The 15,078-nt window shown below is 40.9% G+C and overlaps 2 protein-coding genes and 1 pseudogene across 2 annotated transcripts; all 3 read right to left on the minus strand.

Moving 5' to 3' along the window:
- Positions 1-849: 849 nt before the first annotated feature.
- On the minus strand, positions 850-2,413 carry LOC115044629 (trophoblast glycoprotein-like; annotated as a pseudogene).
- On the minus strand, positions 2,100-5,879 carry LOC115045135 (transmembrane protein 222). Its single transcript, XM_029504654.1, has 6 exons — positions 5,761-5,879; positions 5,440-5,524; positions 5,131-5,162; positions 4,923-5,019; positions 4,704-4,834; positions 2,100-3,660 (listed from the first exon to the last, which is right to left on the minus strand). The coding sequence occupies exons 1-6, from the start codon at positions 5,877-5,879 to the stop codon at positions 3,573-3,575; spliced, it is 552 nt and encodes a 183-aa protein (XP_029360514.1). The 3' UTR covers positions 2,100-3,572.
- Positions 5,880-6,844: 965 nt separating this feature from the next.
- wdtc1 (WD and tetratricopeptide repeats 1) lies at positions 6,845-13,120 on the minus strand. Its single transcript, XM_029504660.1, has 16 exons — positions 12,989-13,120; positions 12,349-12,488; positions 12,084-12,167; positions 11,926-11,972; positions 11,463-11,574; positions 10,942-11,129; positions 10,654-10,836; positions 10,412-10,506; positions 10,145-10,260; positions 9,966-10,041; positions 9,767-9,863; positions 9,491-9,661; positions 9,138-9,373; positions 8,715-8,883; positions 8,079-8,271; positions 6,845-7,976 (listed from the first exon to the last, which is right to left on the minus strand). Exons 2-16 carry the CDS (start codon positions 12,412-12,414, stop codon positions 7,779-7,781), a joined length of 2,031 nt encoding a protein of 676 aa, XP_029360520.1. The 5' UTR covers positions 12,415-12,488; positions 12,989-13,120; the 3' UTR covers positions 6,845-7,778.
- Positions 13,121-15,078: the final 1,958 nt, after the last annotated feature.

Genomic DNA, 15,078 nt, shown 5'->3' on the forward strand with positions numbered 1-15,078 from the left:
CTTTAACGCTAGTCTAACATTACTCATTAATTGTTTCGAATTTTAATTGTTTTTGTAACACATACACCTCTGGGCGTGTTCCAGAAAAGAGTATACTTAAATAAATCCCCCCAGGATCCCTCCCCGTCCCTCTCTCTGTGACCTGACAGCAGCTGGAGGTCTCTCCTCTCTGTCTCTTCCTTTCTGATGGAACTACCAAACTCTGCTGTTTCTGTCAAAGATAACGTTTTGTGTCTGTCTTTAATACAAGCTAGGCTAATGGACGTTAGCATTAGAGCTGGCATCTCAAAAAGAATTTAACCTGCAATATTTAAATGGAAGGGCCACCAGGAGAAAAACACAAGTGTGTAGCATGGTAGAGAAAGTGGACCATGGACAAGAAAATGAATTGCACTCAAATGTTATTTTATTAATGTAAATACAAGTTTCACATCCTATATTGATGTATTGGCTAATGTAATACAGATACATTATGAATACCATTCTACAAAATAAAGATTCTTGGTTGATTCTTCCTTTAAATTAAAAAATATGAAACCTATAGATATCTACGGATAGTTTCTCAGGTCATCATACATTTTCTATTCCAATGATCTACATTATTAGATGAATTACTGGACATATCCACATCATGTTTCTCTCTAGTAGTCTTCCAATATTAGCAATGTCAGAGAAAAAAAGTTGCTTAACAGTAACTCATATGCTTGCTACCCTGTTTGATTTCAATCTATCTTTTGTGCTGCATTCTTATGAAATCTATGACACACAATATTAATTTCAACTTACAAATAGCTGCAATAGACCAGTGCCTCCAAAACACAAAGACACGTTTGGGGTGAAGTGTTTCAGTCAGAACTGCAGTATGTACAAAAACATAAACACATAAAATTTATAAATCTACTGGACTAGTTGCATGTACATCAAGCTCATACATTATCAAATTATTTTAGCTTCAGTAAGAGATCTTAAGTTCAACAGTGGGGTCACTTGCTGGATCTATGTGTCCACAGGAACCTGGACAATGCAGGTATCATTTGGCAGCTGCTGTGATGGAGCCATTCTTAAATGTGCTTGTGCCCTGCTGCCACTCTTATCAACTGACATGTGCCCCAGCCTGGGGTCAGAATCAATCTCATAACGGTAGTGATATCCCTCCATAACGTCTCGACATGCATCTCTCATTTCATTGATCCACTTCTTCATGCCTTTGCGATTCAGATAGAGCACAAAAAGAAAAACCATGCCCACAAAGCCAAGCACAAGCCCTAGAAAAACATAGGATGTCTGCAGCGAGAGGTCGGCCACGTCCGCTTGCCCTGGAAGAACTGGAACAACACATCCAATAGCCTGGACACTGAGCCCTCGCAGTCTGGCGTTGGTTAACTCTGTGGGTGAAGCACATCTCACTGCATCCTCATCAAGCAAAGCTCTTGATTCATTTAGCCAAGTGAGAAAATTGCGGATTTCACATGAGCACGTATAGGGGTTGTTACCAAGACGTATGTGGCCCTTCCTAAGCTTCTCCAGCTCTTGAAGAGCTTCAGCCCTGAATATTTTGAAGAAATTCTGTTTCAGGTCCAACAATTCTAGATGGTTCATACCAGAGAAGGTCCCACTGTAGACAGATACCAGAGAGTTGTTGGTGAGGTAGAGATGCTGCAGATTGGGAAGATGGGAAAACATGCCTGGAGGAAGCAGGGTGAGGGAATTCCCAGAGAGGTCGAGGCGGAGGAGACCCCCAAGGCCGCCCCAACGGAGAGCCGTGGTGAGGTCTGTCAGGGCAGTGAAGTTGTACAGTGAGCGGCTCAGGTTGAGCTCCTGAAGGGGACTGCCGGGTATGCTGAGAGCCTCCGGGTGGATGAGGGCCAGCCGGTTCCCACTGAGGTCCAGGAAGCGAAGGTTGATTAGGGCAGAGAAGCTGTGGGATGCCAACTCTGTTATCCTGTGAGGATGACTAACAATGTAAAATCTGTCAACACACACTTAATTTTATCTTTGGTCTTGAATATTTTAATCAGTCCCGTAAAAAACAAAAACAACTACATTCGCAGAAAAAAGTGTTTATTTTAGATTAGTCATATTATTCAAATATGGCTTAATATACATGAATGAGAAGAAAAGACAGACACTGATATCCTCACCCATTATTGCTTAAAATGATGTTAGTGACATTCTCCATCTCTGTAAATGATTTAGATGCAATCTGTTGTATATTAGTCCCTGTGATGATGACAGTCCTTGCATATCCTGGAGCACTTTGTGGCACCGTGAGCAGATCCTTAGACGCACATTTCACTGTGCGAGTGGCAGAAAAACACTCACAGCCAAAGGGACACTCCAAGCACTGGTAAGGTACACAAAGAAGAATTCCCACAAACAGCCTGACTGCAAAAATACACATGTCTAAATGATCGCCAAGGAAAAAGAAAGATTTAAAATAAATCTTCACACAAAAGGTTATAAATTAAAGCAGAGAAAACTTGTTTCCATATGAATTGAAGTCAAATGATGAATCTCATCTTCCGCTTTTGTTTGGACAAAAGGAGAAAGAGGCGGCAAAGATTCATAACAGCATCAGTCCTTCCTTATCTACTCCACTCTGGGAATAAAGGTTCCCATAAACTGATGATAGTTCATATCACACAGAATCTGCTGGATGAAAAAGGTGTGTGGTTCCCTTAAAGGTACAGAGGACAATTAGGGCAACCACAGCCTGCAACCTACACCACAGTACGACAGGAGAGACATGAAAAATGCTATACCACATTCAAAGTAAAGTTACAACAGAGAAATATTAAACTGATCGAGATATGGATTAATAAATAATACTCTTCCAGGTACATGGCAGTGAAATTGTATCAATAAAATGAATCATACTTAATAACATGATGCAGTATCGCATTCAACATTCAAGTGTATAGATGTAAGATGTGAAAGCATTCACTTTCTGTTTGGATAATAACACTCATGTTAAAGGAAAAAAAAAACATTTTTCTTTTTAAACCAAGGGAAGTGAAATTAAGGGAGGAGGGCATTTTTACAGAATATCACATTTTTCACACGAAAGTCCTAAATCATTCTGTCTTTGGTAGAGGTTCATATCTTTTTGGACAAATAACTTCTGAATACATTACAGCATTATGATTTTGTGGTCCATTTCATAGCCATTCATCACTGAATGCACATCAGCCAGACTGGAAATGCTTTCATCAGTGCCATCCATGAAAAATACATCACTGGAACCCAACATCACTGCTCTACTACTGTACAGTGTAATCTTTCCTACATAATCGTCTTAATACACACAAAAGAAAAAAAACACTGAATCTGCCATGTGAAAAACACTAATGTTGAGATGTTATATAGAAACTGCAGCTTATACATTTTACTAATTTACAGATACATAAATAAAGCAAAGTAATTTTTTTTTTAATTGAAAGTCTCTCCACAAACTGGCAAAGCTCTGCCCTTACTTGCCATCTCTGAGACAGATCACTATAGAGAATACAGTCCTTCAGTTAGTATTTATTTTGTTCATTTTTTGTTCGTTCTGATTCATTCTGCCACCTCTTTTACTGTAGGTTCAATGTGAGGATGAAGGTGGCAAGAACTCCGCACAACATGAGGAATGGGAGCCAGGTCTTGAGGAACGCTGCCCAGCTGAAGGATAAAAAGAGGGTACTGTGTGTTAGAATAATAACAAACACCTGGCTATTGGATAGGAAATTATACATGAGGTGTGTTCAAGTATCGCATGTTTCAGCCTCTAAACTCCCAGAGGCTCGCAGCTCTCCTCTCCGCCCGTGGCTATACCTCTGCCTGCGTCCTACTGTTCTTTCCAAGGAGCCCCAGCAGAGAGGTGACCTCCAGTGTTGACACAGAGGTGAATTCTGCTGTTGGTGATGAATTACACGACAGACACGCCTCTGTTTAGAAGACTCATGGGAGTGTATGTGCAGAGGAAGCACAAACTGTGACGCCAGCGCTCTGTATGTGGGTCAGCAGAGAATAATGAGGTGGGCTCTGTCAGCCATATGTCTCTTAATGCTCACTGGCATCCTGCAGTAGTATGTACACTGCTGTCATTAGGATCCTTCAGGTTGGAAACTACATTTTTCTCCCTGCCCTGTCTATTGCTGCCTCTGTATGTATAACAGCCACTGCAGGCCTGACTTTCTCTCGTGGAAAAGGAATTCCTTCCATGTCATACTTCCTTTCTCCTACATTTTGAAATGTTAAAAGGCTTTTTCTTTTGGCATTTTTCTTTATAAAGGCTCTAAGGGCAGAGGATTTCAACATTACCCGGCACAAAAACAAACAACTGCATAAATATAAATCCAAACACTAGACGCAGGCATGGACTGGGTGAATCACTAAACATACAGTGGGAGCTTTGATCCCTGGCTGCTTCTGTTCAAATACTGATCTTTCTTTGAAGAAGACTGCCAAATCACTTCCACTGAGGAACAAAATGGAGGTAACTTTGGACAAACTATGAATTAATGTCATGCAAGGTTATCTGTGTAAATACTAGCAAACAATAAGAAAAAGAAAAACTCATTAAGGCCATCAATGGAAAAGTGTGTTGGGAACTGGAGGAATATGGACAGAACCCCACTTGGATGCAAGGGAAGATTAAAGATTTATATTTTTGTTGTTCTTACATTGCTGGAAGAAAAGCAGAATAAGGCTGAAACGCCTACCTCACATGTTTTCCATTAATGAGTGACAGCAAACACAGGTTCACCATGTTCCAAGATGTGCTGTTGTCGTAGCGCATAAGGTTGAGGGCCATGGCAACATGGGAATGGCAGTTGTCAAAGCATAGGTTGTGCTTCAATGAAAATGAAAGTGGAGATCATTCATCATAAGAATATTATTTTGAGAATATTTGGATATAAAAATCTTAAATTTTGTCTTACCGGTCTACATTTGTATTCCTCAGATGCATCGTGGACTGCTTTGTCCCAGGTAGCAGCTCCGTTACCACAAACTTTGTCTGCATCAAGCTTCCAATACCTGCAATATAAATCAACAATCGGTTAAACGTTTATTTGAACGGGTGACTTGGGGATGACACACTTATTGAAATTATATTAAAATACAATGCCAAATGAATAATGAACTTACTTTGTTGGTCTACCAAAGCCCATGTTGTCTTCCTGAAAAGATTTAATGAGGCATGAAAGTGAATTAATAGCTGTATTTTTGTGATTTAAGCTTATTGCAAAACATAAAACTAAGTGGTTGGTGATGAGAAAATGCCTGAAGGCCTCCACCCCCATTCACAGTTGGTTCAGCATCTCCACTGTGGATGTCAGATTATAGGTTTGCACTTTAATTTATGCCCCAGCTCACTCTGCTGAGCCATCAGAGCCACCGGACTGCTCACTACATCTGATTTAAACACCACTCACCGCCAGGTAAAGGGAAACTCACCGAGACAAAGTATGATCCTGCGAAATCTCTGATGACTCCAGTGGAGGTGCATATCCCCATGTGACCAATGAAAGGGAGCACCCACCTGCAGGAGGCACCCAGCAGAAAACAACACATCCATCACTGGAAGATGGACGCACATATGATGATTCATTCGTTCTTTTATCCCAGAACGGATACTATTCATCAAATTAGCAGGAAAGAAACAGGATTATGTTTAAACTAGCGACTGACGCGTTTCATCTGCCGTTTGCAGAATAACAACCTGTCGCCTACACCAAGAGATCGGGACCTGGACGGCAGGGAGTGCTGGCTGCTTACGATAAAATAGGAATGGGTGTCCACACAACGCAGAACGGGTAGCGGCTGCTTTTTCTGTCGCTTTTCACGAAATCGCCGTGGTAGTTCATCATCAGGTCGGTCTCATCCGCCTCCGCCATCGCTGCCCTGAGTAACAGACGGTGACGTACAGGCGGCGTGAGCGCGTCAGCGCGTCAGCGCGCAGGCGTCGCCTCCTCTGCGGGTGAAGCAGCGGTCGGTCAGTGAACGCACCACTGCTGTACTGCGACGTTTGAGTGAGGACTGCGGAGTAAAAATCCCACGGAGTACCCCCCCCCCCCCCCAAAAAAAAAAAAAAAAAAAACAACAAAAAAACATCCCAACATATTCCTTAGTATTTGTCATTAGCGTTTATGGCTCAGTAAACCCTGAACTTCCTCACTGTCACTGGAGCTGGGTCAGTTCATTACCAGGCCCTGTGTGATGAAGTGTGCTCACATTTATATCCTAACAGTCAGCAAAAGCAGAGAGTGGAGCAGACACTGATGAATGAAAAGGATACCAGGAGGTTCACAGCCTCGCCTACAGTAACCTACTTAGAGTTGCATTAGAAGGACAAACTTATTATTTTAGCTCTGATGGAACAAAACTGCAGGAGTACAGAAAATAAGGTGCTCAATAATTTTATTTTTTAACTTGTTTGCAACAAATGTTAATATTGGATTCCTCAAAGAAAAGAAAAGAGAATATAACAATTTAATCTCCAAAGTTAAAACATAAAGCTTTCGTTGCATGTTGTTGAGGACCCATTTCTTCAAATTCACCCTATTTTAGGGTGGAAAAGACCCAATGAGCTGTTCTTTGAACAACAAAATGGGATGGCTCTGTCCTTTTTTGTGTGTGTCCAAAACCATGGTTAGGGAAGCCTCGTGCAAGCAGGAACAAGCACTCGACGGCAGCAGGGGCCTAGTGCTCGAGCCGAATAGCCAGATGCGAACCTTATCGCCACCAAATACGTAGCACCTAGTTGGCATGTATCTTAAAATTAGCATCCGTGTCCCACATACATCCAACAGAAGTTTCACACTCACATTTCATGCCAAATGACATTTACGATCAATGGGACTTAATTTAAAATGAAGACTTTAATAGAAAGCGGTTTGTTTTACAAATATTAATTTGTCAATATCTTGTTGATCTTCTCAACAATCTATTGTAATAAAACCTCAACTAAAAGGAGAACAGAATGCCAAAATGATGGTTTAATGAAACAGAAACATTAATCCGTAGCTGCTGAAATGATAAATGACAACCTTTGGCAGAAGAAACCATTTTTTTCTGATGGTTATATACTAAACAAAGCTTGTACATTTCATTGGAGCAACACCAGCAATTTCAACAACTTGGAGACTTAAGTTAATTCTAAGCATTCTGTGACCAAATCTCCAGCTGATATGAATATGACCAAGTCTAAGTCAGAATCAGTGACTTGGATATGCAGCCTTTCTGAGATGAGCGGGCACTGTGACTCTTTGTTCCAGCTGTAGAGCTGATGGGAGATGCAACAAAGCACCGTCTTCTGGTCTGTGATTTGATCCTCCATGGAGGACACTGTGACTGTGTGGCCACACCGACCTGAAAATAGGTCACCCGACAGCAGGCTTCTCCTTTGACATGTTATGTGTCTCTTCAACATAAACCTGAAGAGGGATAAGTGCTGAACTCCTCCTTCTGCGTGAGAAACTGGGGAGTGACGTTGAAGGTGCTCTCCTCAAAAGTGTCCCCCCTCTATCAGCGAAGGGTGGGGGGTGAGGCTGAGGTGTTGTTGGTGCTTTGAAGAGGCGAGATCGGTGTCATCTCCAACCCCCATGAATTCCTCTCCCCAAAGTGATCTCCACTTGTCCTGTATCAGGACGAGGGAGGGCGATGCATAGTGCAGAGATGTGACATGACATTCACTCAATGTTTCTGTCAGACAGGGGGAGAAATTAAGATTCAAACAGGAGCTGGGAGAGTGCTTTTCTTCCTACATCCATTCTGCAGAATGGCTGACAGTTTGCTTAGCTTGGTCGACACTGCACTTGTCCCTCTGAGCTGTCTTCATCATCTGAGCCATCTGGGCCAACACCACGCAGGCCTGTGATGCGATAGCCCATGTTTAGCAGCATGACCTCCAGTGGATCAGCGTTCATGCGCCGCTGGTTCGCCTGAGCAGCGCCGTCCATGTCTTCGACCACCCGTCCATTCTCACTCTCCGTCTGTAAATGGAGCAAGTGGGGGTATGGACAAACAGCTATTAAAAAAAAAAAAGGGTAAAATATGGCAAAATTTGTACATAGAACAAACTACCACTTGGTTACCTCTGGTCTAGGGTTCCATAATCGAACTACAGGGTCAATACCACTTGTAGCCAGGAAGCAGTAGCTAGGATGGGGCTGCAGGCAATTCACTATGGACTCATCTCCCTGCAGGATCCTCACCAGGTTAGTTGTCTCCTTTTCCCAGATAAAGAAGGAGCCATCATCTGAGCCACTGACAATGTATTGTCCTTTGCTGTGAATAAAAGGAATTGCTGGAAATTAGAGAACTGTTTCACATTGAATGTCTTTCAGAGAACAATTGTTTACTTTGTCATCCAGGTGAGTTATTGGGGCTTTCCCACTTCTGGTGTAAACATTTATCATGAACACATTTTCAAACAAAGGTTCAGACAGACTGAGATTTCAGATAGATTATCGGTCTAGTATTACAATCCAGGGACTTCACTCATTCCTACTTTTACTGGATATGGTGATGGGAAACCAAGTGAGTAATGTGAAGTTTTTAATGTAACATGAAGCATACTGTATTTATACTGGCCTTTAGTACAAAAGACCACATGCTGCTGTTAAGAGTTGGACCAGTCTGATTAGTTTCTCTCATACTTTGCAGCAGTCCGCCAACACATCACAATGCCCCAGCAACACCTCTGCAGGCTAAGAGTGAGACCTTCTGACCTTCCAAAGAAGTTGGCCTCTTTGATATCAGTGGTGGTGTTACAGTGACCACAGTATCTGTGCTTGTAGTCAAAGCTGCGCTCTCTCAGCACCAACTCATCCTCGGGGATCGACTCTTTCCGGCTGAATGATTGGAATCGAATGGAGCTATTGGCCTTCTTATCTTCAGCTAGTCAAAAAAAAGAAAATTAACCTTAGTATCACTGAATCAGGCACATTAGCAAATGAATGTTACACAAAAGGGGAGGTCATCAGTGCATAATGATACAGCAAAGTTGCTAACTTAGCACACTTGGATCATTCTCAAATTTCAAACAAAACTGGGGTGGTAGCAGTGTAGACTGTATGTTTAAAGATCCAACTCTGTACATGGTTCTTTAATAAATGAGAGCTACTGCTATCCATCTGTTTTCTCTTTCACACCTGATTCTGTCTTGGAGAAGAGCGCAGCCTTGATGTCTTTGTCCAAGGCGTCACAGGCACTACTGTGTGCTTGCTCTGGAAACTTTCCTTTGAAATCATCCAAACACTCCAGAGCCTCGGCCACATATTTCAGCTCAAACAGACACCGTGCCAGTCTGAAATGTGCTTTCAGGTGGCCAGGATTTAAAGTCAGAGCCTTCAGACAATCCCTGAGGGCATCATAATGGTCTCCATCCCTGTGGATCATAAATATAAAGGCAACACTTGTTAATTGTTTTCATAGCCTTCAGCAAAAGACCTTGAACTCTAAGTCAGCGATGGTATTTTAGGTATCATGAGTTGTTGAAACATACCACTTGCGTTTCATGTAGGCTGCAGCCCGGTTCCCATACAGCATGGCATTGCAGCTGGCCTGATGTATGCCTAAACTGTACAGCTGGATGGCCTGTGTCCACTGCTGCTGTGCAAATGCATCATTAGCTTGTTGCTTTATCTTCTCCAAGTGAGGAGGAAGCTCAGTCAAACTAAAACAAAGAGAACAGCAGGAACACAGCTAACATATGTGCACACTCGACTTTCAAAATAATCCATCTGTGTATAAAGGCAACTGACAGAGTGGAAGACATTACCTGGAGTGGATCTTGCTTCCGGCGAAGCGAATATGGCTGGTTGGCAAGTGAATTCCGTTGGAGACGCCATTGGTTGTCTTTCCATTCTGCACGTCTCCTGAAGTTTAATAAACCACCAATAGATCAAAAATTACCAGACTTTTTCAATCTGTGTTAAGCACCTCTTTTTTTTTTTTTTAAACAGACTGCATGAAGTTACCTGTTGATGACTGGCACTTTTTTGGAAGCAGGAATGTGTATGGCCTCTGTTTAAATGTCAAGTCAAACAGATACACCTGGAAGAGCCATTAAAAACAAACAGATAAAACAAATATTACAGCACAGACCACAGATAAATAAATACTCTCATTATTCTTTGAACGTCCTAAGAAGCATTACCTGTTCCCCACCCATGTTAACAAGCAGCTCTGTGCCATCTGGGCTAAAGGTGACATAGGTCGCCACCAGGACCCTGAGGCGGTTATTGTAGTCTGGGAGTTTCACTGGCAGGTGCCCTGAAGTATTCAAACAGAATTTGATACTATTCAACAACCTTCTGTCACATACCTACAGCCCATTCATTTCCTGATAACATTGATGTGCAATAAGAAATTAAATACACCAATTTAAAAAATTTGACACCATAAAATTTGGTCATTTACTCACCTGCAACATAATACTGCCCAGCTCCATCTGGGATTGGCTTTTGCCTGTCGCAGAAGGTGTGCACAGCTGCAGATGTGCCTTGACTCATAGATTTTCTGGGTGAGGAGAAACATAACATTGTTAAAAATCAGTTGAGCACATGTGTCAGAATGTAGAATGGAGAAACAAATCCCTGTTCTGCAGTTGTTGGATAATCATTAGAATAACAAAAAAAAAAAAAAAAAAAAAAAACCTTAACCAACCTGTAGTTGTGAATCATCCTGATGTCATAGAGGCGTACAAAGGGGCCATTGGCTCCCACTGCCAGGTAGTTGTTGTCCCGCGGGTTGACAGCCAGACACTTGGCCTCAACCAGCTGACCACAAAAGTCTGTTAGGTCAATCAGCACGTCGGAGCGTTTACTGTTCTCTCGCAAGTCATATTGTCTGTATGAAACAAAGAGAAAGTGAACATATTACCTGCCAAAACCTAAACTAAACCAAAACCACTAAACAATAAAGTTTAATTCATTTCAATCCATGTTTTCTAACCTGATAATGCCATCCTCTGCAGCACTCCAGAATGTGTTTGGCCACATGGGTGCTGTGGCAATGCGTTTAACTCGATTGGTGTGATCAGAAAACATATGGATGGTTTCCTTCACTGTCAGGTCGTGCACATGGACCTTTGTGTCAGCTGCACCTGTTACCAAAATCCTGTCACCAGAATGAGGAAGGAACTGTATGGATAGACAAACAAATCAGAATTACCACATGAAAACATGCATCTTTTGATAAGCTGCTTTTCAGTCTCTTCAGTAATTAAGATATTGCCAAGTAGGCCATTAACCTTATTCTCAAATTTCCTGTCATGAAGCTAGCCTGCACATTGACCTGAGTGTTAAAAGGATAAACATTAATGGATATGTATTAAATGCACAACATGCTGATTACATAGCCAACAGTGCCATCTACTGTACAGGAAGTAAACTTGTAACATAGGGAGCATTTAATAATGTTTACATAGATAAAATACATTTTCAATGACACTAGTATGAGACCAAATTACTTGCCTTTACAGAAAATATATTTGCTGCATGACCTGTGTGCATAGTTGTAAGCTTCTTGTGCCTGAATGGATCCCAGATGATGGCGTGTTGATCATCCGAGCCTGAGGCAAGTAAACTAAACACAAAAAAAAATCAAAATCAGAGCAAGTGAGACAATATTCACATTAGTGGTTCATAACCAATGCAGTTAAAATCTTATTCTGTGAGACATTTTATGATCCTAGAAACACCTGTATGGCAACACAGTGAAATATTGCTGTCCTTACGCATCATTTTTGTAATTGGGAGCACAGGAGCAACAGTCTGAGCAGAAACATGAACTGATACTTTAATAGTATTTAAAGTAGATTTTGATATATAACCCAAATGTTAATAGTCTTCACTTAACATACATGAGATGTAAATTAACCAGGCTAGAAGTCACAAATTATGCAAAAGCTAAAATTTCAAGGTTTTGAAGACTTACTCTCCTCGTTCATTCCACTCCAAACAGTTCACACATCCGGTATGGCCCTGTTGAGAGAGAAAGCATAAACTGTCAGAAGATGCCATAACAATATGCTGATGTATGATATCAATCTCCTTTGTTTTTCCCCCTCTCTCCCCATCTATATGCACACTGACCTGAAGCTCAGCCTCCAGCCCAAGTCTTTTGATGAAGGGGTCGGTCACATGATAAAACCTTTGGAAGCCTGACGCCTTCCTGTCCTGAAGTGTCATTCAAGTAGTCTCATTAGATTAAATTTCAACTTATGTGAAATAATGTGCAACAGACACAATATAGTCCCATATTCGAATAACCAAAAACCAAAGACTCTATCACACTTTTGTCCACACAAAATTATATATTCAGCTCACATCCTACACTGCCTGCTTACTGTTTACTCACCCTGATCTGCCTGTGCAGGATATCTCTGGTGATGTTGACAGCAGTCATGGCCTCACCACAAAACATAAATTAGGGTCTTGGCTGGAAGTCCCAGGGGTCAGAGCTCAGATGGCATTTACGATCTATTCCTTGAGAATCAGCTGCAGATGTCAGAAACATTAAGACAGCATGAGCAATACACTGAAAACAATGATTACCTCTTCTTAAATGTCAGAGGCTGTCAGAGTTAGAGGGAGAGGCTAGAGGGAGGTTGAACTGCTGACATTCAAATTATCCAGCCGTTGTGAGTTATTTAAAAATAGCTGAAACATAACGTTAGCTGCTCTGCAGACTTTACTGTAGACACCAACAGGACGAGCTAAGCAGCTACCTAGCTAATGCTCCCTCTGCAGCTCTGTTAGTTTTATCGTCGACGGACAGTTTAACTCATCACTGGCAATCATTTAAGAGCCACGACGCTGTTAACCTGACTAAATTGTTAGCCACCTGTGCATCGGGCCTTTAAGAGACCTGTCGTTCACCGAGTAGCTGGCGTTAGCGTATCTGCGTTACCTTGCTAGCTAAACAAAACGTCCACATCATGTAACGTCAACATTGGCAACGCTTTAATATGAATTTACAAGGGCTTAATAAATCTCACCGGTTTCCTTGAACTAAAGAAGCTTCTGTCAAGAAATGTCCATTGAATAAACGTAATAAATCACACTCTACGTGAGTTTGTTGACAGGATCCTCGCTAATACCTTCTGTGACTTGAACATAACCCTCCTCCCACCGAGCACATCACGCAACTTTGTTCCGCCTGCTGAAGCACCACACTTCCGCCCTGAGATCCTTTCAGAATAAGAGCATTCTCCACACAGAGTACAGCTGCTATTTCCGAGACTCCAAATAACAACTGCACAGTTTAAGCCCCGTTTCATAGAGTCATTCATAGTATTTTACGATCACTCAGTTAAATGGAAATGAAATTGTTAATGATTGGCCTACAAACGACATGTAGGGGTAGGGGTAAGTAGGGGAATACATTTAGACTTAAGTGAGACAGTCGGCTTTAAATGTAAAATTGATAACGAAGAGAGAAAGATGAAATACCTGAGCAGCAAGATCCCAAATAAATATGGGATGCAGATTAGGGGTTTAAAACTGATCCTACTTCAGTGGCATCTTTGGGTGTAAAGATGATTTGACGTTGTATTACATGTACTACATGTACTGAAACAGTAGACAGATGTGATTGAACAATGAAGGTAAAAAGAAGTATTTTAATTCTATCGCATCAAGTCAAGGCAGTTTCTTTTCTTGATAAAGTAAAATAAGATGAACTTGCTACAAAAACAGAGATTGAGGGAACAACTGGAGAATGAAGAAAATGTTTATAGGCTATTTGTATGACAATGATGTTTAGTTATGATTAATGATTTCTTTGTTAATGTAACGCCCTTCGTACATATTTGAGTAAAAGACAAATGCAAATATAACAACGAAATATAATTCTATATATACAGTATACAGGTATACTTTTGTGTGACCATATAGATAGATTATTACGAAGGGACAGTAGCAGTACACCTAATGCTGGTCAGAACACAAGTGCCAATTTCTAATCAAAGGACTGGATGCAGAACATTGTGAAATTTTGATTAACCATGTAAATAAATATACAAAAATGTCTAATTGAAATAAACAAATTGCATCGTGACTCCTGACTTATAGCCCACATTCTATAGTTTTCAGTATATGCCAACGCTGAAACATCTTTCAAACATTTTAAAATACTGTAGTTATTATGCATTCATACTCAGATTCTTCATTGCAGTTGCGTTGACAATATTTCAGAGAGCCCTTCATTGCTCGCAATTGCATTTATTGTCTTACTCAGTTGTCATTCACAATTCACCATAACACTTTAAAGAAAAGATTTGGCAATAGATATTCCATCCATTACAAACGATCCTAATATATGGGTCACTGTAAGATGGACGTATTCCTTAATGTCCCAACTTCCTCAAACAAATCATTTCTTTACTGACAACAAAGATCCCTGCATTCAAAACTAAACATCCGCATCAACACAAAGTAATCATTAATAGCCAACGTGCAGCCTAAATGAAAAGAGCATTACATAGTGTTGTAACCAAAGTGTGAAAAAAAAAAGATTAACATCGGCATATTAATTGCAGCGGACCACTAAACAACCTTTAACAGAGAGGTGGCAGGACAGTATGGACTGTAACGTCACAACATGGATTAATGTGTGACCCAGGCCGCAAAAACTGGCCTTAGATAGAACATCATGTTACTTGTTGTCAACGCTTGGACTGCTTATTGAAAAGTAGGCGAAGAAGACAAATATTATGATATATAAATTATAATTTATTCGATTTTCTTGCTGTGTGGATTTTTGCTCAACCCTGTGCTGCTACAGTGACATGACTCAATTTTGGGACTCTAAATATTATATGAGACAAATACAGTGATTTGAATTGAACAAATGAATGGATGTCAATTGAATTGAAATGAATTGAATCGAAAAGATGATTTTTGCCTTTTGTAAAATTCACCAGAAAATATTTCATATATGTCTTTTAGTACTTCATCGAACAGGCTTTTGGTGAAGATCTTTCTTGATAACGGGTTGTGACAGCTCTGAACCTTTTTTCTGGGTTATCCCAGCCATCTAAATGCATCGTGCATAGGTTAATTCGTTTTGTGTTACCGTGGTTATAAT

The sequence above is a fragment of the Echeneis naucrates genome, chromosome 6, assembly GCF_900963305.1.
Source record: "Echeneis naucrates chromosome 6, fEcheNa1.1, whole genome shotgun sequence".
Classification (NCBI taxonomy): Eukaryota; Metazoa; Chordata; class Actinopteri; order Carangiformes; family Echeneidae; genus Echeneis; species Echeneis naucrates.